Source organism: Geotrypetes seraphini, chromosome 6, assembly GCF_902459505.1.
Source record: "Geotrypetes seraphini chromosome 6, aGeoSer1.1, whole genome shotgun sequence".
Lineage (NCBI taxonomy): Eukaryota > Metazoa > Chordata > Amphibia > Gymnophiona > Dermophiidae > Geotrypetes > Geotrypetes seraphini.
The window spans coordinates 239,908,765-239,933,436 of NC_047089.1; the positions used below are offsets into that span (position 1 = coordinate 239,908,765).

The 24,672-nt window shown below is 45.1% G+C and overlaps 1 protein-coding gene across 6 annotated transcripts in view; it reads right to left on the bottom strand.

Annotated features, from left to right (window-relative positions):
• The window catches only part of CNKSR2 (connector enhancer of kinase suppressor of Ras 2), a 546,461-nt gene that overhangs the window by 395,597 nt on the left and 126,192 nt on the right, over positions 1-24,672 (bottom strand). For all 6 annotated transcript variants that reach the window (XM_033948517.1, XM_033948514.1, XM_033948515.1 and 3 more), the window contains exon 3: positions 6,743-6,945. In XM_033948517.1, coding sequence (XP_033804408.1) covers positions 6,743-6,945 — 203 coding nt within the window. The remainder of the gene's footprint in view (positions 1-6,742; positions 6,946-24,672) is intronic.

Below are 24,672 nucleotides of genomic sequence, written 5' to 3' on the forward strand. Positions count from 1 at the left end.
GCAGGGGTGTCAAAGTCGATCCTCGAGAGCCGCAATCCAGTCGGGTTTTCAAGATTTCCCCAATGAATATGCATGAGATCTATGTGCATGCACTGCTTTCAATGCATATTCATTGGGGAAATTCTGAAAACCCGACTGGATTGCGGCCCTCGAGAACTGACTTCGACACCTGTGGTCTACGGTGTGGGACACTGTCAAACGCTTTACTGAAATCCAAGTACACTATGTCCAGAGACTCTCCCGAGTCTAGCTTTCCTGTCACCCAGTCAAAGAAGCTGATAAGATTGGATTGGCATGACCTGCCCCTAGTGAATCCATGTTGACAGGGATCCTCAGATTCCCCTCATCCAATATTGCGTCCAATTTCCCTTTAAGAAGAGTTCCATGAGTTTACACACTATTGATGTGAGACTTACTGGTCTGTAATTCGCAACCTCCGCTCTGCAACCCTTTTTGTGCAGAGGAACAACATTGGCAGTTTTCCAGTCCAGGGGGACTCTCCCCGTACTTAGGGAGAGATTGAAGAGCATGGCTAACGGTTCCGCCAAAACATCGCATAGCTCTCTGAGCACTCTTGGGTGCAGATTGTCCGGTCCCATGGCTTTGTTCACCTTGAGTCTTGACAGTTCTCTGTAAACATCAGCTGGTGTGAACTCAAACTCCTGAAATGGGTCATCCATGCTTTGCTTTGCATCCAGCCGAGGCCCGTGCCCTGGTGCCTCGCAGGTAAAGACTGAACAGAAGTAATCATTCAGTAGTTTGGCTTTATCAGAGTCAGTTTCTACATAATTCCCGTCTGGCGTTCTAAGGCGTACTATCCCGTTTGTGTTCTTTTTCCTGTCGCTAATGTATCTGAAGAAGGATTTTTCCCCTTTCTTTATGTTCTTCGCTAGAGTTTCTTCCATACGAAGTTTGGCCTCCCTGCAGTGGCGTACCTAGGGTATGTGGCACCCGGGGCCCATCATTTTTTGACACCCCCCCCCCCCCCCCCCCCCCATGTAAAATTTTTTTTTTTTTTTTTTTTTTTTTTGCAATAACCATGAAATGGAATAAATGGTCAGAATAGAAACAGGCAGTGAAAATTTTCTTTTATTGAACCTCATATATGTAACCATTATTCCAAACATAACATAACATAAATTATGTCTAAATTGTCATGACATTAGAAGTACATATGGAGTAGTTGCAGGTGATGCTTGGGACAGTTCTGATTGTGTTAGTTCGGTTTTATGTGTTTTTTGAATAGCAGGGTTTTTATTTCTTTTTGAAGGTTTTGCAGTCTGTGGTTGATATCAATTGGTTGTAGAGTTGTGGGTCGAGTGTTGCAGCTCGAATGGCTAGGAGGTTGTCGAACAGTTTTTTTTCTTTTGACGTTTTTGGTTGGAGGGTGTGTGAATGGTGCACAAGTTCTCCTATGTCTGTTTGAAGTGGATTGAATTATTTAGCTGAAGAAATTAGTTACCCCCCCATTCCACACACATTAATTCTCTTCCATTTTTGTTCCCATTATAAAAAACACTGATAAGTTCCCAGAAAAAAAATACATTAAAATAAGAAGTGAAAACAAAGGCCCCTACAGATGAGAACATAACATAAGAATAGCCTAACTGGGTCAGACCAATGGTCCATCATGCCCAGTAGCCCATTCTCATGGTAGCCAATCCAGGACACTAATACCTGGTCAAAACCCAAAGAGTAGCAACATTCCATGCTACCGATCCAGGGCAAGCAGACACTTCCCCCATGTCTTAATAACAGATTATGGACTTTTCCTCCAGGAATTTGTCCAAATCTTTCTTAAAACCAGCTACACTATCTGCTTTTACCATAACTTCTGGCCACTTCATTTTTAAGTTTAGATCTTTCCTTTCAAACAGAGACCTTGCTAGATGTCAAATACAGCACAAGGTAACTTCACATGGACTTAGCTGTGCAGGAAATGTGAATCTCCTCATACACCCACCATATAGTGCAAAAATGTGCAAAGGTCTGTTTTTTTCTTTCAATCACTACATAGCCTAATGCCACACAAGCAGCGCTGTTACAAACATATTCTGTAGGTCAATGCTAAGGATAACAAAGTTTCCTTCCTTGGACCAGAAGGAGATAAACCACTGGAAGAGATCCCAAAACAACACCCAAAGACCCACTCAGTGTGTGAATCAGTTGAGTGGAGTGGACTAACTGGGGGGTGGAAATGGGCCCGGAGTTTGCTCAGCAGAATTTCCCAGACCACCTCTTCCTCTCAACACATTGACACGCTGCCACCATCACCACTAGGAACACCTCACTGGGTAGGCCAGCTATGCTATAAACTTTATAAAACACATTATTATATTTTATTATAAAGCACATATTTTAACTGACCTCTCTGACATCCTCAGCCTTTCCATTCACAAAAATAGAAGGAAGAAAAGTTCCCATTTCCTGCTGTCTCATGTCCCCGGCCTATACAATATTTTTTTTCTGCAGACCCTTCAAAAGTCTGACCAAATCCTCGTTTCACTTGCATTATAAAGTACTGAGGATGCCATCTCTCCCCAATCCCAGGTCCTAAAGTCTAAGACAGTAGCGCAAACTAATGCTGCCAGATACAGGAAAAAAAAAATTTTGATTCGATTCAGCCCTATTGAATTGGTTTTTCAATTCGATTTTCCTGCCCAGTTGGGTGATTTTTTTCAAAACTCCTGGTGGGTTTTATAGCTTTTTCACCCCCTTTGGCTTCTCCTAACCACACTGGCGCTGTGGTGTAAATAAAATAAAGAAACAAAAAGGACTTTTCCTCTTTCTGTTAAATTCTAGCTCACGTTTGCAGTCCAACACCAGCTCTGGCAGGATACACATTTCAAATCTGACATGTTATAATCACAAAACAGAAAATAAAATTAATTTTTCTACCTTTTGTTGTCTGGTTATATTTCAAATCTTGTTGGTCCAAGGCTCTGGTTTTCTTCTGATAACTTGCTTGCCAGGGTCTCCTTCTTTCTGCATGCTAACCATCCATCTGCCAACTCTGTCCTCCCTTTCCATTTCCCTTCCCTTCCCAGGAAGTCTGGTATCTTTCCTTTTTTTCATCTCCCTCCACAGATCCACCTTTTCTTAAATACCCTTTCACCGGCATCTCTCCCTCCTTCCCCACCATCCCAGAGTCCACCATCTCTCCCTTTCTTTTCCTAATTACCCTCCTATCCAGTATCTCTATCCCTCCTCCACACCATCCCTTGTGTCCAATTTCTCTCCCTTTCTGTTCCTTCCCTCCCTAAATCCCATGGTCCATCATCTCTCTCCCTCTCCTCTATTTTCAGACCCATTATTTCTTCCCCCCCCCCCAAAGTTTGGCATATGCATGTCTCTTTGAACACCCCCTTCCCTCCGTGTACTTCTAAATCATGGTCCCCCCCCAAAGGCCTGTCCCCCCTTAAAGGTCTGCCTGTCCCACCTTGAAGGCCTGCACCCCCCTTGAAGGCCTGTCCCTTCCCCTTGTAGGCCTGTCCCCCCCTTGAAGGCCTGCCTGCCTGTCCCCCCCTTGAAGGTCTGCACCCCCCGAAGGCCTGCACCCCCCCCCGAAGGCCTGTCCCCCACTTGAAGGCCTATCCCACCCCCTTGTAGCTTCCCCCCCCCCCTTGTAGGCCTGTCCCCCCTTGAAGGCCTGCCTGCCTGCCTTTCCCCCCTTGAAGGCCTGTCCCCCCTTGAAGGCCTGCACCCCCTTGAAGGCCTGCACCACCCCCCTCGAAGGCCTGCACTCCCTTGAAGGTCTGCACCCCCCCCCCCGAAGGCCTGTCCCCCACTTGAAGGCTTGTACCACCCCCTTGTAGCTTCTCCCCCCCTTGTAGGCCTGTCCCCCCCTTGAAGGCCTGCCTGCCTTTCCCCCCTTGAAGGCCTGTTCCCCCCCTTGAAGGCCTGCACCCCCTTGAAGGTCTGCACCCCCCCAAAGGCCTACACCCCCCCCGAAGGCCTGCACCCCCCTGAAGGCCTGCCTGCCCCCCTTGAAGGTCTGCACCCCCCCCCCCCCCCGAAGGCCTGTCCCCCCTTGAAGGCCTGCCTGCCTGCCTGCCTGCCTGTCACCCCCTCCCCCTTGAAAATTTACATGTACAGCATAGATTTTTGTGTGTGAACTTTAGGCCCCTTGGTTTTCTAAGAATATAAATAAGAAAACTCTTTAGTTTCTGGGTTTTTGCTTTTTTAAATCTGTGAAATACAGAGGCACTAAGATGGCTTCTCCAGGGCAGACCTTGCATAGCTGACTTTCTCTGTTCCTCTATGTGCAGCAGACGGGAAGATCAGAAAACCAGATCTCCTCCTCCCGTACGCTCCTCTAGTACTGCACCAACTTCCTCTCCGACATCAGAGGCATCGCTTGCCTGCCCGCCCGCCCCACCCTGAAGGCCTGATGCCCCGACCCACCCCGAAGGACCGCTCGCCCCCCTGGCCTCCCCGCACCACCTATGAAGCAGCCGCAGCAGGATCGCGAAGTCAGCGTCAGCGATCCCTGCGCTGCTTCCTGCGCCACGGTCCCGCCCCTCCTCTGACGTCAGAGGAGGGGCGGGATCGCGGCGCAGGAAGCAGCGCAGGGATGCTGACGCTGACTTCGCGATCCTGCTGCGGGCTGCTTCACAGGTGGTGCAGGAAGGTCAGTGGGGCGAGCGGTCCTTCAGGGGTGGCGGGGGACTGAACGGCAAGGCCGGGAACACCCCCTTAGGGCTGGCACCCGGGGCGGCCCGCCCCCCCCTAGGTACGCCACTGCCTCCCTGACTGCTGTTTTGACCGCTGCAGACTTTGTCCTGTATTCATTGTTTGCTTCTGTTTCCCCCATGCGTTTATATGATAGAAATGCTCTTTTCTTCTCCTTGACGAGGTGTGATACCTTATCTGTGAACCATTGGGGTTTCCTTTTTCTTTGTTGTTTGGTTACCGATTTTATATAGCGGATAGTTGCCTCATGTAGGATCGATTTCAAGGTTGACCACATAGCTTCCACATTATCAGTTACTTCTTGAACCTGCAGCATCTGGTAGACGAAATCTCCCATGCGTGCAAAGTCAGTGCCCCTGAAATTGAGTACCCTTGTTTTTGTTTGTGATCTAGGGAAGCCTTTCTTAAGTTTAAACCATACCATGTTATTGTCACTGGTGGCTAGCGTCTCTCCCACCAAGACGTCCGAGACGCTTTCCCCATTCGTAAGTACCAAGTCCAGGATGGCTTGGGCCCTAGTGGGCTCTAGTACCATTTGTCTGAGCCTTACTCCCTTCATGGACGTTAATATCCTCCTGCTGTCACAGATTGTCGCTGATAGTGTGTTCCAGTCTACATCAGGCATGTTGAAGTCTCCTAATAGAACAGCCTCCCCCCGTAAGGTGATATTCTCAGTGTCTTCAATTAATTCTGCGTCCTTTTCCTCCGATTGTCTCGGAGGTCTGTATACCACACCAAGGTACAGGCATTTTTCACCACCTCTGGCCAGGTTTACCCAGATGGATTCCCCAGTATACTTGACGTCTGTGATCCTGGTTGTTTTAATGTTCTCTTTGATATAAAGTGCTACCCCACCACCTAACTTACCCTCTCTATCTTGTCTAATCAGGTTGTATCCTGGTATGGTTATATCCCACCCATGAGAGTCTGTGAACCATGTTTCTGATATTGCTACTATGTCTATGTCTGCATTAACTATTTCTGTTTCTAGTTCTAGAAATTTATTCCCTAGGCTGTGTGCGTTAACATACATAGCTCTCCACTCTTTCTGTTTGCTAAGCTCCTGTTGTGAGCCACCCATTTGAGTCAAATTGTCTCCTTTCTTATACAAATAGTACCAGACAGGCTATCGGCCATTATGCTAGCTGTATAAGGGCAAAAAAATCCATATACTGTATAGTGAAGTTACACTTCTCCCTCCGTATTGGCTGTGATAGGAGATTAACAGACCCACAAATAACTTTTTCATGCTATTCGCTGGTTTTAATTAAAAACCATCGTGAACCTGGTGAAACCGCAAATAACACGGTGGGAGACCTGGCCTGTTCCTGAAGGAGAGGCAAAACACGGTGAAGAAAGTGCTGGGAATCGGCGATTTTCTCTGTAAACGCTTGGAATCAGCGATTTCTCTATGCAAGCTGATGTAGTTTGGGGGAGGAGACAGCAAGCTAAAAAACGTGAATAATTAAAACTGCGATTGCTGAAACCGCAAATATGTAGTGGTGTAATAAGGGGGGGGGCGGGTCTGCCCTAGGCACTACTTTGATGAGGGCGCAGGCACCTGTCCTCTCTGCCCCTCCCCCGCTTCTTCCCCGTCCCCCCACTTCCATGCGTGCATGCCGCTTCCCTTGCTCCGTACCTCTGTCATGTTCCTGGCACGAGAAGCAACCCCCAAGCTGTTGTCGTGCCAGCGTCGGCTTTTCTTCTGACATCACTTCCTGGACTAGGAAGTGATGTCAGAGGAAGAGCAGACGCTGCACAACAGCAGCTTGGGGGTTGCTGCTCGCACCAGGAACATTACAGAGGTACGGGGGAGGGAGGTGGCATGTGCACGGCAGAAGGAGGCAGGGAAGGAGTGTGTAGAGGTTGGGGGGGTGTAGAAGAGGGCGAGGAGGGGTGCCACCGCCCCGGGTGCTTCTCTCCCTCGTTACACCACAGGTCACGTGTTTACTGGCTGCCAACGCGCATATAACTTCTTTCAAATAACGTCCCAAGACTTTTTCCTGGGTGCTTCTGAACTGGTTCCCTGTAAAACATCGGGAGTCTTTACCTGTCCAACCAAGCCAACAGGCTCTTAGCTGCTCCAATCAGGTCCACCACAGAAGTCAGGAAGTCGTTCGGTAATTTCCTGCTGCTCTTGCCGTCGTAATGGCCGCTTCTTCTTCTTCCCGTGATGAAGTTCTGCAGGTTTTTGGCAGATGCGTTTAGCTTGTGAGACAGGGTTTTTAAATTTTCGGTTTCCAAGCCATAATTCTGCAATGGTGGACGGAAAATAAAAGAAAAGACAGAGTAAATTTGTTACAGTGAACGATTCCTCTTGATACGACCATTAGCCCTGAAAACCCTCTTCCATTTCGAGGACTCATATGTGGTTAGTTTGCTTAGACACACAGAGGGGCCTTTTCGATATGACGCCTAAATCCATGTTTGAATGCTCTTATTTCTCCATCCCTTACTTATTATCAATTTCGGAAAGATCTTAAAACGTATTTATTTAAAGAATACAAAATTTAATCGATTTTAAAATTATCACATGATAATTTTTAAAATTATTTTAATGATTATTTTAAAATTATTTTTAATGATTATTTTAAAATTATTTTAAAATTATCCACATGATAAGTGGATTTTTATTATTTTATGGAATAATTTTCACAGTTTCTTACCTATTTTAGTATAAATAATTTGTATTGTGCATATATTACTCTGAATAGGTTAGGGTTGCATTTTGTTAGTTAGGGGTCCTTTTACAAAGGCGCGGTAGCGGTTTAACGCACGCAATATCGTGCGTTAAACCACCTGCCGCGCTAGTACCTAACGCTTCCATTGACGAGGCATTAGGATTTTAGGCTACCGCGGGGGTTAGCGCGTGATGAAATGTCCGATGCGCTAACCCCCGTAGCGCGCCTTGATAAAAGGAGCCCTAAGTATCTTTTTTGAACCGTGTTACTTTCTTTTATAAGACACTGTGGGCTCTTTTTATCAAGCCGCGCTAGCGGGGTTAACGCGCGCGACTTTTCATCACGCGTTAGCCCCCGCGCTGGCCTAAAAACTATCACCTGCTCAAGGGAGGCTAGCGCGGCCGGTGGTTTAGCGCGCGGTATTACACGCATTAAACCGCTAGCGCGGCTTGATAAAAGGAGCCCTGTTATTTGGATCTGTTTTTTAATTACTTGTAGTACCGTATTTTCATGCATATAACGCGCACGTTATACAAGATTTTACAAACCGAGCATAACCATGCGCGTTATATGCGTGAGCGCGTTATACAATTGTTTTCTGTCTTGCCGGCGCCCTCCTCCATCTTCCTGCAGCGTTCGCTGAAAGCCGCAGCAGCGGCTTCCATGCGCCTCCAGCGGCTGGGAAACGTTCCCTCTGACGTCGTGACGTCAGAGGAACACTTCTGGGTCAGCCGCAAGAGGCACATAGGATCCGCTGCCCGCGGCTTTCAGCGAACGATGCAGGAAGATGGAGGAGGGCGCCAGCAAGACAGAAAACACCGCATCACAATAGAATAGGCATTACAATAGAAAACCTGGGAAACAAAATGAGGTATACGCGTGGGCGCGCTATACCAAAATTTTCTTACATAAATTCCTTGTTCCTGCGCGCTATACCCTTGTGCACGTTATATGCGTGAAAATACGGTAATTACTATGGTGTAAATCGCCAAGAACTGATGGTTTGGCGGTATATTAAAAATAAATAAATAAATAAATAAATAGTATTATAAAATGTACAAAAATCCAGGAAAATGTCAAATTTTTAAGGGCTCCTTTTACTAAGCTGCGATAGCGTTTTTAGCGCGCACAGAATTGCCGCGAGCGCTAAACCCGTGCCACGCGGCTAGAACTAATGCTGGCATTAGTGTCTAGAGCAGGGGTGTCCAACCTTTTGGCTTCCCTGGGCCGCATTGGCCCCAAAAAATGTTTCTGGGGCCACGCAAACGCTGCAGCAAGACAGAGGAGGGAGCCGGCAAGACGGTAACCACCAGGGGGCAGCAGAGGAAAACAGTGCATCGCCCTCGACCGGGGCCGCACAAAATACTTCACGGGGCCACATGTGGCCCTCGGGCCGCAGGTTAGACACCCCTGGTCTAGAGCATGCGCTAAAACTTCTATCGCAGCTTAGCAAAAGGAACCCTTAGTTTTGAAAATGGCCATTTCCTAGACGTGTTTGTCCAAATGTAAAACGCACAGAACCCAACCACTGAGACGTAGGAGGGGGCCAACGTTACACTACATTATATCAGGGCTGTGGAGTCGGAGTCGAGGAGTCGGAGGAAATTTCGGGTACCTGGAGTCGGAGTCGCCAAACAATGCACCGACTCCGACTCCGACTAAATTTAGATTGGAATTTAAAAAAAAGCAAGTTTAAATGTCCCAATTCACAAAAAGTTATAATTAATGACTTCTCTACTGTAAGAATAAAGACCAATGCATGCAGTGCCTCACGTAACCGCAAAACGAACTCGTGCTTCACTATATGGCACGCAACACACAATTCGGAGCACCAGTACTTATAAATGTATTCTCCCTTGTTGCTGTTTACAACTTATTTCCAACGTTCAACAAGGTTTTCAATACCTCGTTGGTAGAAATCACCTGGTGTAGACTCGAAAAATTCATCCAACCAAGCTCTCCCACCATATGCACAACATCTTTTTACGCGGATGAAGACCTTGTTTCACGCGCGGGGTCGTTTGTTTACCGGAGTCGGAGTCAGAAGTACAAAAAACTGAGGAGTCGGAGTCGGAACATTTATCTACCGACTCCACAGCCCTGCATTATATCAGTATTTATGGACCGCTACTATGCCCCAGGAGTTCAATGTGCTTTACAATTTAGAAGAGCCTGGCCTTACCCAGGGATTACATGATTTTATTAGTCTTCATGACACCGATAACTTGGTTTGTGTTCACGTAGGTGTATATTTATTTTAATTTAAAACATTTTTATTGAAGGAACAAAGTAAAATAATTATATAATTTGTTACAAATAATTTCACCAATTTTGAAAATTCAAATCCATATATTCCATTAAATACTATCATTCCTCCAAATATTTTATAAGACAAATCCTATTCCCCCCTTTCACCCCCCCCTTCCCTTTTATGTTATAACATTTTATTGAAGGAAACAAGTAAATATACAATAATATAAAACAAATAGATATGCATTATGATTAAATTCACAATTATGATATTTCCATACATATTTCTATCATTCCTCCCAAAATATATATCCATATGACCTATTTCAACTCCCCCTACACCCCCCTAATCCCTATTTATTTTATTTTTGATTTATTTACCACTTATAGCCTAAGTGGTTTTACATTTAGGCTCAAGCATTTTCCCTGTCTGTCCTGAGGGACTCATAATCTATCTAATGTACCTGGGGCAATGGGGAGATTAAGTGACTTGCCCAAGGTCACGAGGAGCAGCATGGGTGCTGAGGTTGTAGCTTTAACCACTGCACCACTCTAGAAGTCAAAATATAGTAAAAGTGAGCCAAGTAAAGGACAATCAAGCCTTTGTGACATCACTGATGAGATTGGCTCTTATTGGTGGAATGAGGCATTGTGATGTCACAATACCTGCTCTGGTTATCAAAAGCTTGAAGGGAGCAGCTGAACAGCTTCTGAAACAATGTAACAGCAACATTCTTAACTGGTAACAGATTTATTTATTTATTCAATTTTCTACTATTATTTTCTGATTCTAGATGTCTAGTTTCGCTGCTTGCGTGGCGAGTAGTCCGTTGTGTATTTTTTTTTTATGCTGAATGCCTTTGATGGGGAGTAAGGGGTGAAGGGTGATCATATTTTCCTTTACTAAAGATTAATTTGGCCGCCGTATTTTGTATAAGTTGTAACCTTTTTAGAGTGCTTGTACTAATGCCGATGAAAAGCGAATTTATATAATCTAACTTTGCAAGTACGATAGCCTGTACCAATATGGACAAGTTCCTGGAGGAAAAGTCCATAGTCTGTTATTGAGAATGACATGGGGGAAGCCACTGCTTGCCCTGGATCAGTAGCATGGAATATTGCTACACCTTGGGTTTTGGCCAGGTACTAGTGACCTGGATTGGCCACCGTGAGGACGGGCTACTGGGTTTGATGGACCATTGGTCTGACCCAGTATGGCTATTATGTTCTGTTAAGTTAGATTTTCAAAAAAACTGTTGCATAACAAATGGAAATGCAAAATGAATGAGCTCTGATAGGAATAACAAAACATATTTCACATATTGCTAAGTACATGCAATCTAAAAAGACAATTATATATGGACTGTAGTGCCCAATGTTTAGTCAAAATGTCACCTACTGTAGTTAAAGTGGAAATAGATATTAAGCATCAGTGCCTCTATACCAGCCGGCGGTAAATATCTGATTTCATAGTCTATCAGGAACTGTTATCTGGTTGGCGGCCATATTTTTTACATCCCATCTTTAATCTGATACAGAGAGTGAAAAGGGGACAAATTTTTCCCCATCTCCATGGGAACTCATTTTCCCGCCCCATCCCGGCAAGTTCTTTTCCTGTCTCTCCCCCATTTCTGCAAGCTCCGTCCTCATCTGCACAAGCCTCAAACACTTTAAAATCATAAGTAGCAACATTCTAGAGCTCAGACTGTGATGTCATAATGCCTCATTCCACCAATACCTGAGCTCCACCCTCATCTGCACAAGCCTCAAACGCTTTAAAATCATAAGTAGCAACATTCTAGAGCTCAGACTGTGATGTCATAATGCCTCATTCCACCAATACCTGAGCTCCACCCTCATCTGCACAAGCCTCAAACGCTTTAAAATCATAAGTAGCAACATTCTAGAGCTCAGACTGTGATGTCATAATGCCTCATTCCACCAATGCCTGAGCTCCTTCCTCATCTGCACAAGCCTCAAACGCTTTAAAATCATAAGTAGCAACATTCTAGAGCTCAGACTGTGATGTCATAATGCCTCATTCCACCAATACCTGAGCTCCGTCCTCATCTGCACAAGCCTCAAACACTTTAAAATCATAAGTAGCAACATTCTAGAGCTCAGACTGTGATGTCATAATGCCTCATTCCACCAATACCTGAGCTCCACCCTCATCTGCACAAGCCTCAAACGCTTTAAAATCATAAGTAGCAACATTCTAGAGCTCAGATTGTGATGTCATAATGCCTCATTCCACCAATACCTGAGCTCCGCCCTCATCTGCACAAGCCTCAAACGCTTTAAAATCATACGTGTTCGAGGCTTGTGCGGTTAAGGCAGAGCTTACAGGAATGGGGCAGGGACAGCGACAAAACGCGCGGGGATGGGACGGGGGAAACTGAGTTCCTGCGGGGACGGGGACAAATTTGTCACCGTGTCATTCTCTAATCTGATAGATACGGAGTTCGAGGTCAAATTCAGCCACTCATTCGATAACTTCGGGCTCTGTCCACGCTCTGCCCACAGACTGTTCTGGCATTATCTGTGTAGCATTGAGGCCATCAAAGGAAACATCCAACGGCACAATTCAGTACTTCCTTTTAAATATCCCTGTCACTGGCACTTATCCTTCTAGCAGGATTCGCTAACCAGATTAAGTGTCTTTCAATATTTACCCACTAGCTTTCAAATGACACAGAAACATGAACATCCTGTCTTTGTCAGGCACATGTGAAAAGTGAAGCCATAGATCTGACATATTCCATATTCCTAAATCCACTTTCCAAACCTTGTGAACCACACTCAAATCTTATAATGGTAGGCTGTCACACAAATATGAACATAGTAACATAGTAGATGACGGCAGATAAAGACCCGAATGGTCCATCCAGTCTGCCCAACCTGATTCCATTTAAAATTTTTTTTTTTTTTTCTTCTTAGCTATTTCTGGGCGAGAATCCAAAGCTCCACCCGGTACTGTGCTTGGGTTCCAACTGCCGAAATCTCTGTTAAGACTTACTCCAGCCCATCTACACCCTCCCAGCCATTGAAGCCCTCCCCTGCCCATCCTCCACCAAACGGCCATATACAGACACAGACCGTGCAAGTCTGCCCAGTAACTGGCCTAGTTCAATCTTTAATATTATTTTCTGATTCTAAATCTTCTGTGTTCATCCCACGCTTCTTTGAACTCAGTCACCGTTTTCCTCTCCACCACCTCTCTCGGGAGCACATTCCAGGCATCCACCACCCTCTCCGTAAAGTAGAATTTCCTAACATTGCCCCTGAATCTACCACCCCTCAACCTCAAATTATGTCCTCTAATTTTACCGTTTTCCTTTCTCTGGAAAAGATTTTGTTCTACGTTAATACACTTCAAGTATTTGAACGTCTGAATCATATCTCCCCTGTCTCTCCTTTCCTCTAGGGTATACATATTCAGGGCTTCGAAAGAAGCTTAGGCCTTTTCACTGCCACTCTGCACCCAGAGTGAAAAGGAGTGGTAGGGCGGAATGTGAGCCGACCTAAACTTAGTCGTCCTACAGCAATAATCGAAAGTTTAACGAGACTGCTTAGATGGAACTTATACGTTGTGGCTTAGGCGATCTAAAAACAGGTATAAGTGCCCAGAAGGTATCCAAAGTGACCAGATAACAACTGCAGGGACAAAGTACAGACCCCTCACACTCCCCCAGTGATCACTGACCCCCCCCCCCGGCCATAAAAATCGGATAAAAACGTACATACCTGCCTCCAGAACATCAGCACCTGACATAAGAAAGCCAGTAGAGCTGCATAGAGTAGTCTGGGGGATGGGCTAGTGAACCATGGAGAGGAGAATCCAGGCCCATAACCCACTCTAACCACTGCATTCATGGTGAAAAATGTGAGTCCACCAAACCCCCCCAAAACCCTACTCTACTACCATATAGATGGCATCTGCAGCCATAAATGCTATTGGAGTGGTAGACAGGTGGGTATGGTACAGTGGTCTCAAACTCAACCCCTTTGCAGGGCCACATTTTGGATTTGTAGGTGCTTGGAGGGCCTCAGAAACAAAAAGAGTTAATGTATTATTAAAGAAATGAGGTAAAACTCTTTATAGTTTATAAATCTTTCCTTTTGGCTAAGTCTTAATAATAATATTGTCATTTATATCTAAAGAGACATATGATCAATAAACTGTTTTATTTTACTTTTGTGATTATGATAAATATACCGAGGGCCTCAAAATAGTACCTGGCAGGCCGCTTGTGGCCCCCGGGCTGCGAGTTTGAGACCACTGGTATAGTAGGTTATGGGGTTGTTTTGGGGGGGCTCTTCATGACCTATAAGGGAGTTGTGGTGAGATGTTTATGTGGCACCTTCTTTGTGAAGTTCACAGCAGTGCCCTGTAAGGTGCCCTACTGCTCTGTTGACATGTCTGGGTGGCCAGTCCAGAGCAACAAAAAAGGAAGGAGAGGTCCAACCTTATCTGCAGAAAAAACCAACCAGGAACAAACAAAAACCAACTGCAGATGTGTACAAGATGCAGGCAGAATTTATTGTGACAAATATAAATTTATAAAAACCTTTTTCCCAAACAAGGGACCCGACACGGTCCGTGTTTCGGACCAACCTTCGTCAGGGGTCCAATATGCAAAAAGGTTTGAAAAATATGCCACAAAAAATATGGAATAAAAAATCATAAACCAAAAGGTCCAATGTGCCGAGAATCGCCAACTCCTGTAAAGCGTCTCACAATAATTCTGCCTGCATCTTGTACACATCTGCAGTTGGTTTTTGTTTGTTCCTGGGTGGCCAGTCCATCACTTTACTAGTCCCTCCCATGTCCAAAAAAGTCTTTTTCTAGGCATGTGGGACTTGGACGATTTTTTTGGACAAGAACACGGTATCAAGAAAGACAACTTTGTGGTTTGGGCGATCAAACGGCTGGACGTAGAAGTAGACGATTCTCGGAAAAAATATATATATATTTTAGACATATTTTTCGAGAATGGATTTTATATGTTGCTGACTTGGGACGACTAGCTTCCTAGGCCCAAAACAAACTTAGACTTAAAAAAAAAAAATTATTATGCCCCTAAATGTTTTCAATGCATGAACCATCTTTATTCAAAGCCTTTACAAACTGTGTCATCAGGCCTAGCCATGTATTTAGTGGTGACAGTATACTACCAAAGGTTCATTGATTACATCTTGTCCTCCAACCGCCATATATATTCTCTCGGAGGCCAATCTTTTTTTGCCCAATGTTCATGTTTCTGCAGATGAAACCATATCTAAGAAACTAGAGTTGATGTGGTCTATCCACTGCAATTTTCTGAATCAGCACCCGAAACAACCCCAGGAACAGGTCAAAAAACCCAAGGCACCAAGAAAAATCTTTCTTGTTGTTGTTGACCTGTGTAATCATCTTTCTCGTCAAATTTATTTATTTAAGACCATAAGAATAGCCCTACTGGGTCAGACCAATGGTCCATCAAGCCCAGTAGCCCGTTCTCACGGTGGCCAATCCAGGTCACTAGTACCTGGCCAAAACCCAAAGAGTAGGAACATTCCATACAAAATCCAAAGAATAGCAAGATTCAGGAATCCCAAAGAGCAACAAGATTCTAGAATTCCAACATTCCATGCTACCGATCCAGGACAAGCAGAGGCTTCCCCCCATGTCTTAATAACAGACTATGGACTTTTCCTCCAGGAATTTGTCCAAACCTTTCTTAAAACCAGCTACGCTATCCGCTCTTACCACAACCTCTTGCAACGCGTTCCAGAGCTTAACTATTCTCTGAGGGAAAAAATATTTCCTCCTATTGGTTTTAAAAGTATTTCCCTGTAACTTCATCGAGTGTCCTCTAGTCTTTGTCATTTTTGACGGAGTGAAAAATTGATCCACTTGTACCCGTTCCACTCCACTCAGGATTTTGTAGACTTCAGTCATATCTCCCCTCAGCCATCTCTATTCCAAGCTGAAGAGCCCTAACTTTTTTAGTCTTTCCTCATACGAGAGGAGTTCCATCCCCTTTACCATCTTGGTCGCTCTTCTTTGAATCTTTTCTACGCCTCTATATCTTTCTTGAGATATGGAGACCAAAACTGAATGCAATACTCCAGATGAGGTCACACTAAGGAACGATTCAGAGGCATTCTAATATTTTTAGTCTTGTTAACCATCCCTTTTTAAATAATTCCTAGCATCTTGTTTGCTTTTTTTGGCCGCCACCGCGCATTGGATGGAAGATTTCATCGTATTGTCAACAACAACACCCAGATCCTTTTCTTGGGCGCTATCCCCCAAGGTGGACCCTAGCCTACGGTAACTGTGATTTGGGTTATTCTTCCCAATATGCATCACTTTGCATTTGTCCACATTAAATTTCAATCTGCCACTTGGACACCCAGTCTTCCAGTTTCCTAAGGTCCGCCTACAATGTTTCACAATCCACCTGCGTTTTAACAACTTTGAACAGTTTCATGTCATCTGCAAATTTAATCACAGATAGGAGGCTAACCTCAAGGCATATACAAGGTATAAGGAACTGATTTACTCCCTCCCCTCTTTTACAAAACCGTGCAAGAGGTGTTGTGCGTTCAGCACACTGATCCGGAAGTGATTCAGAGAAGAACCAGGCTGAACAAACCACAGTGGAGAAATTTAGTGATGTTGGTGTGCAACTTTATTCGGCAATCATGGGAAGCTGTGCGATGGCTCGACACGCACGTGTTTCAGCCAATATGGCCTGCCTCGGGAGCCTTATTACTAATGTGATATCGTATGCGTGGTGGAGCTAAAAGCCAATGGGAAGCCTCAACAGAGTTCTAAAAGTGCTTGTGAAGATTTCGCAGTGTTCTCTCTACATACGCGAATGAACAAAATGGAATTTTTAATTCGCGCGTGTAGAGAGAACTCTGCGAATCTTCACAAGCACTTGTAGAACTCTGATGAGGCTTCCCATTGGCCTTTAGCTCCACCACGCAAACGATATCACATTGGTAACACGGCTCCTAAGGCAGACTGCATTGGCCGAAACGCGTGCGTGTCGAGCCATCGTACAGTTTCCCATGATTGCGGAATAAAGTTGCACAGCCACATCACTAAATTTCTCCACTGTGGTTTGTTTTGTTTCCGTTTGGACTGTGGAGTTTTTTCCTGATTTTCCTGACATTGACGCGAGCAACAGGCAGAAACTGCGCTCGCTAGCAAAGATAATACGGAGGTAAGGGTTGGGGGAGGGGAGGGATAGCAGAAGGGTGGCATGGTGTGCCAGCGCCCCCAATGACTTGGCACACAGGGTGGAAAGCACCTCAGGCACCCCCACCTACCCCCTTCGCCATACCACTGAGCGGCGCTGTAGCAAGTACAGATCTGTCTTGTGTTTGCAAATTAATTCACAAACAAAGCTTACAAGCATAGCGGACTACATGTTCTTTGCTCTGAGCAGTATCTTTTGCTGTTCCGGATCTTACCGATTTTGCACAAGGTTTGCCTGATTGCTTTAAGGCAGTGTCCCACAAACTTTCTCTAGCCACGGCACACTAAACGTAGTGGCTGCAGCTCAAGGCATCCAGAAGCACGTGATGTCATCACATCGACGTCCGCACATGCTCAAAAGGGCTCCAGACGGGCCCTGAGATGCCAGTGGGGGGTGCTAGCAGGGGAGAGGACCAGAGAGAAGGAGAGGCACTGGCGCTGTCTGACTGCCTACAGGACGTGCCTCTCGCGGCGAGAGGCACGTCCTGTAGGCAGTCAGACGGCGTCTCGCCTCCTCCCCGGTGTGCGGCAGCACACCTGAAATCTCAGGAGGCACACAGTTTGCGAAACACTGCCTTAAGGTAAGATTGTGACAGGAAAATGCCTACGCACCCAGGGCCGGATTTAGATGAAAAGAGGCCCTAGGCTATTCCACTTATGAGGCCCTTTCACCTCCTATTTTTAAGTTTGTAAATTACATGAGAGATAATAAAATACATCATTACTGTGATATATATCAATATGTTAAATGAAACATGTTGTTATTGGTACTAACCTTTATAAAAAAAATGTGACACGGATAATAAATAAAAAAAAGTCGAGAACACTTATTTGGACATTTATTCTCAGCACCATATATAGTACTTGTAACAATAACTAATCAAACATAACACACAACATTGCCCCTTCCTATGTCCATAGTGCCCCCAGTGTGTCCTTCCTCACCTCACCCCCCCTCCGATGCCCACCTGCCTCCCATCCCCCTTCCATTGAACACCCCCATGCCATCCTGTCTGCCTGCCTTACATTAAACCCCCCACCCCCCCTCCGATGCCAGCCTGCCTGCCTCCCATCCCCCTTCCACTGAAACCCCCCACCCCCGATGCCAGTCTGGGCCGTCCTGTCCTGACGGAGCCACGTTTTGCCTCTCTCCCCGCGGGGCTGGGCTTTGCCCAGCTGTTTCCGGACTGACGTCTTTCCCTCCCCGATCCTCCTCCCGGGGCGAGAAAAAGAAAGGGAGAAGCCGAGTCGGCGCCCCGTTGCGGCCGGAGCCGGTTCCGATCCCGATCCCAAAGCGTAGAATTTCTCCTTATTTTCGGTTCAGTGTTTTAGTGTTCACTGTTTTTAGAATAGTGTAATTTTAATTTTGCTAACAATTTGAATGTAGGCCCCTCTTGATCTTGAGGCCCTAGGCTGAAGCCTAGTTAGCCTATAAGAAAATCCGGCCCTGTACGCACCAGAATGTAGCCCACCTTCAACAAGTGAGAAAGATGTGAGCCAGAATCCAAATCCCAAAGTGACTGCTAGCTAGTGCCAACTCTGACTAGAGCAAGCTGTAAAGCTCTCTGTCTACATCTCAAAGACAAAGCTTTTCAACGTCAAATGCACTGTTTAAAAAGTGCCATTTACACAGCTCGAGGATACATGTGTAATATACATATCACAATAGAGAAAATTAACAGCTGGCACAGAACATTCCGTCTTTCTCCGATTTTAGCGGTTTAAAAACACACGACAGTTTTGAAACTAGTACACTGGAAACGGTATATTTATTAGTCAAGCGGAAGCTTAAATAATAAGATGAAGTCTTTATAATAGGACAAGGTGAAGAATACAAAAAGAAAGATAAAAAAAGTTTAAATAAAGTTTTCATTTATGTACAGTCATTTACTATGTTAAATGTAAAAAAAACTAACGAAATAGGAGACCATTGGAGTTGACGAAAGAAGAGACCAGAAGAACAAACAGGGGAATTAAATGTAAGTTGAGCCACAAACTTTTGTTAATACCAGTGACCTACATAGCACTATAGAAATCTAGTTTTGATTATTAAAATTTCTTAATTATAATATTGTAATCACATAATATGTCTTCTTGTATTAATAATTGAGGGGGGGAAAGAAAATGATTGCTTTATGTATAAATTGTGTATTTAATAGTGCGTTTTATGAAATGTTTATGCTCAAGTAGTTGTATTGCACTGTCAAAGTTTAAAAATCAATAAAGATTTATTAAAAAAAAGAAAAGAAAGAAATCTAGTCTAGAGAGGGTGGGCAATCCATTTAGTGGATGATACAATAAGATAAGGATGTATATACCAAATGTTATAAAGATAAAATCAACAAAAGACTAAGTGGCTTTGGATCAATAAATACTCTAAGACTCTTAACAAAAAGGACAAGTATAATCACGGAAGAAGGGAGTGTTTGATCTGTTGAGCTGTAAGAGCAGATGTACAATTTGAATTAGTAGAAGATCCATTTGAAATTTGCATAAAGGTAGTTGAAGCAAGAGAAGTTACAGGAATAAAACTGTGTATCATTAGCCTACAAATGAAAAGAAAATAAAAATCAGGGAAGGAAAGAAAGGAGCTGAAGTATAAAAGGTTACAGAAGAACGCTACGAATACAGCGATAATGGGATAAAGTAGGAGAGAGAAATGTTGCTGGAACCGAACAAGAACGGAACCGAACATCAGTGGCGTAGCGAGGGTGAGAGGCGCCTGGGGGGTGGGGGTGGCGCCCCTCCCACACCCTTGTCTCTGCCCCTCCCCCGCTCCTCCGTGCCGCACACGCCGAGACTACTATGGGAACGCACGGCAGCCATCTTCTATGAGCGATCTGCACGGGGCAGGAGCGTAGGAAGATCGCTCCTGCCCCGAAAGACCGCTAGACCACCAGATAAGGTCTGGGGAGGTCCGGGAGGCGGGGGTGATTCTGGTTTTAGGAAATCGTGAATAATCGAAATCATGAGTCCTAAAATCACAAATCAGGAGGGGGAGGGTACTTACACTTGGATAGCCATGCCACGCAGAGATTACGAGGGGTTGTAGTTTGGGCAGGGCTATAATATACACGTGTATTCCTCATTTTACCAACAGAATGCATGTGCACGGAGAAAAGTTTCCATGTTGGGTTTTAAGCAAAGACACGCTGAGGTTTTTAAACAAATGCTCATTTCAGCCAGGCCTTTGCAAGAGGGATCGAGGGAGTTACTCTCCCTACTAGAGAATGACACGGTGACAAAATTCATCACCGTTCCCGTCCCCGCGGATAACCGCGGGAAATAATCCCATGTCATTTTCTAGTGTCTATTTCAACCTCAGACCTTCTACACCAGCATTCTTCAGAGCAAAGCTTGCGGATCAGTGGTTGTGGCCATTCATACTCTGATTCTTCCCTCTCTCCTTAAAGAGTGACATGAAGATGGTTTCTCACGGTTATCCGCGGGGACGGGAACGGTGATGAATTTTGTCACCGTGTCATTCTCTACTTCCTACTACATTGGCTGCTGATAACTGCAAGGACCAAGATTAAATTGGGCATCGCCGCCTTTAAGAACCTAAGAGGGAATGCCCCCGACTACCTAACAAGAGTTGGCCATCCTGCTCCAAGATGCCCCCAACAGATAGTCCACCAGAAATCTTTTCCACTTAAAATTCCCAGCATGCAACAACATAAAGTCTACCATCCAATATCAATCGGCAAAATGCTGGAGCCAACTACCATTTACACTCTGATCTTGTGACCAGTATCTCAGGATCAGAAAACTTCTAGAAGCATTTCTGTACCAAGAGGGAGTCAACCCTAAAGTAGCTGAAACAGTAATTGTAAAAGTCCATTTCTAAACTGTCTAATGCAACTCCAGGGACAAAACAAAGAGCCAACAATGACCTGCTTGCAACTAAGTATTTGTAACTACGAACTAACTGTATTAACAGTTGTACTGATCTACCTGTACGAGCAACTCTACTGAATGTCCTTTTCAGTCTGTCCATTATAACTTCCTGGGTTATTGACCCAACCTCTTGTAATGTAATCCGACCTTGAATTGAATAGGTGAAGGCGGAATAGAGAACCTGATTAACATAACATATCATATCCCCTGGTTGTTTGCGGTCGGTAGTTCGTGGTCCCGGTCATTCGCGGTATTTTCCGACCACGAACTGACGACAAGGAGAGGGCAGCAGGAGAAGCAGGAGAGAGCAGCCGGAGTGCTGTGAGTGCAGGAAATCACTCGCGATATGCTCTGACCATCTCTTCCTGCACTAAATCGCTGCCTGGCTGGCCCGGAACGTCCTCTCCGACGTTAGAATTGACATCAGACAGCCAGAGTTGGTGGGCCCGCGGGAAACGAAGCAGGGCGAATTCGGCGCCGACCTGTTTCCGATGGCCAGTGGAAGCCTTTCCCCGGCGGTGGTGGCAGCATGGTGGTGGTGGCGGCGGTGGCATGGGGGAGGGCAGGGAGAAAGAAAGAAATGGGGGGGGGGAGACAGGGAGCCAGAAAGAAAGAAATGGGGGGCAGGGATCCAGAAAGAAAGAAAGGGGGGGGGGACAGGGATACAGAAAGAAAGGGGGCAGGATGAAAGAAAGAAAAAAATAGGGCATGGGGAGAGAGAGAGAAAGACAGACATAGAGAAAGAAAGGGGGCATGGAGAGAGAAAGAAGGGGGCAGGGTGAAAGAAAGAAAGAAATGGGGCACGCGCAGATGCCATGTAATGATGCCACGCACACGCACACGTGATGTCAGCGCATCCCAGCCGCACATGTGTCGTTGCCCTCCTGTCCGACCAGAGCAAGCAATGGGGTGGGGCTAGGGAGGGATTAGAGCAGGGGTGTCAAAGTCCCTCCTCGAGGGCCGCAATCCAGTCAGGTTTTCAGGATTTCCCCAATGAATATGCATGAGATCTATTTGCATGCACTGCTTTCATTGTATGCTAATAGATCTTATGCATATTCATTAGGGAAATCCTGAAAACCCGACTAGATTGCGGCTCCAGGAGGGACTGACACCCCTGCTCTAAGTGCATTAATCCCCTTGTGATTTTATCTAGCAGAACTGCTAGCACAGAGGGTGTCAAAGTCCCTCCTCGAGGGCCGCAATCCAGTCGGGTTTTCAGGATTTCCCCAATGAATATGCATGAGATCTATTTGCTTGCACTGTTTTCATTGTATGCTAACAGATCTCATGCATTTTCATTGGGGAAATCCTGAAAACCCGACAGGATTGCGGCCCTCGAGGAGGGACTTTGACACCCCTGGATTAGAGGCAGGACTGGGGCCTAACGGGGCGGGGATGGGTGAGCCTGGAGGCGGGTCTAGGGGGTCCTGATTTTACAAATGTAAAATCTGACAACCTTATCTAATCCTAAATCTGGCTCTACATAGAGTTATCAATGGAAAGTCAGTATATTCGATCAAGAAATGACAAAAGAACCATGAATATTCTTTTTAATAGTTCTAGCTTTTTAGGTATTGAAGCATGGAAAGAAAACCTCGGGGGTGTTTGAAGCAATGACCGTGACAAGAACTAACCTCACCGCAGGTGGGGGGGCCCTCAGGGAATTACAGGCATTTTAAAACCGCTATAGTGAAGGGCATCCCAGAGATATATTTAGGGCTCTTCCTTGTAAACCATCTCTGGAATGTGGTATCAGGGCAAATGTCCTGTTCCACTCTGTCTTGTCACAGCTGATGGTGGTTCTCTTCTCTCTTAACTGACCCCGCAAAGAAAGGCTCGACGTCACCTCGAATACGGGAGAAAGAAAGGCCACTTTCCGGCAGACGTTTTCTGAAAACCTCAATGGAGCAGACACCTTCTGCATCAACAAGTGAGGTAGGCATGTGTACAGGCAAAAATTATCAATTCATTTGGGGATTTTTTTTTTGTACTGCTCCCAACTTTTTTGGGGGTGGGGGAAGGGTGTTCTTTAATGACATTTGTTTTCATACAAACTTAATGTGCATGCATACAATTTGAATATATGTGTGTTAATTTGTAGGTTAAAGGGTGATAAATCAATTTTGTATGAACTAGGGGGGATCTTTTTACTAAGGCGTGCTAACTGATTTAGCACGCGTTAATCGATTATCGCGCCTTAGTAAAAGGACCCCTATGTTTTTTGAAGGCATGGCAAATGAGGTTTCACGTGAATAAGTGTAAGGTGATGCATGTCGGTAACAAAAATCTTATACATGAATACAGGATGTCGGGTGCAGTACTCAGAGAGACCCTCCCAGGAAAGAGACTTGGGAATACTGGTCGAGAAGTCGATGAAGCCCAATGTGTGGCGGCGGCGGCAAAAAGGGCGAACAGAATGCTAGGAATGATTAAGAAGGGGATCACGAACAGATTGGAGACGGTTATCATGTCACCATGGTCCATGGTACGCCATCACCTGGAATACTACGTCCAGCGCTGGTCGCCGTGCATGAAGAAGTACACGGTGCTACTTGAAAGGGTCCAGAGAAGAGCGACTAAAATGGTTAAGGGGCTGGAGGAGTTGCCGTACAGTGAGAGATTAAGAGAAACTGGGCCTCTTCTCCCTTGAAAAGAGGAGACTGAGAGGGGACATGATAGAAACATTCAAGATAATGAAGGGAATAGACTTAGTAGATAAGGACAGGTTGCTCACCCTCTCCAAGGTAGAGAGAATGAGAGGGCACTCTTTAAAGTTGAAAGGGGATAGATTCCGTTCAAACGTAAGGAAGTTCTTCTTCACCCAGAGAGTGGTAGAAAACTGGAACGCTCTTCTGGAGTCTGTCATAGGGGAAAACACCCTCCAGGGATTCAAGACAAAGTTAGACAAGTTCCTGCTGAACCGGAACGTACGCAGGTAGGGCTAGACTCAGTTAGAACACTGGTCTTTGACCTATGGGCCACCACGGGAGCAGACTGCTGTGTACAATGGACCACTGGTCTGACCCAGCAATGCCAATTCTTATGTTCTTATGACTTTCAGCTTGCTGAGCTCCTTGTACAATAGTGATACTTATCAATTACACAGCGTGACTGATGTACATAGCACTGTACAATGATCATAAGTATTCACACAAAACATGACCCTGTTGCAAAGAGTTTACAGTCTAAATGGAGACCTAAGCTAAAGAGAGAGAAGCAACTCCACTTTAAATAATGGCCTTTACATGTACACATGTAGACACATGTAACTAGTGATTTCCAAACTGCTGTTTTACTCAGCTGAGCTGAAGTTGGCGTTAGTAAGAAATGAATGCTGAAAGATGAAGAGGAGCTCCCCTGACGCAGCCTCCGCTGGCGAAACATAACGTTATGTTGGGGCTTCTTAATAAAGAAAGAATTTCAGCTCTGAAAGAATACCGACAAAATTCAGATAAGTGCAATCCACTGCCGCTTTAAATCTGGGAACGAATTTATTCTAAAGTATGACATACGATAAGGTTATTAGATGGACCTATGACAATGTGACTGGAGCCCGCTAAGTTGAAAATTGGGGTCAAGTCTTACCATCTGACGATTACCATTTTGATTGCGATAAAATTTATATTGATGGGTTTTACTATTAGGAATTGATGATCACATTTCTGGGATTCACTATTGACATGGTTTAGGCATGGCTATACGTTTCTCATCTTACACAGGAAATACATTTTTATGTAAAAAAAAAAAAAAAAAAAAGAACTTTCTAGTGAATTATGCACCGGATCAGAGGCATGCATAGATTTCTTAAGTGTTTGTTTCATACATGGTTTTTCTCAAGGGATTAAGAGGGCAATGCCCTTTAATACTCATGGTTTATGTAAGCCTCCAAAACAG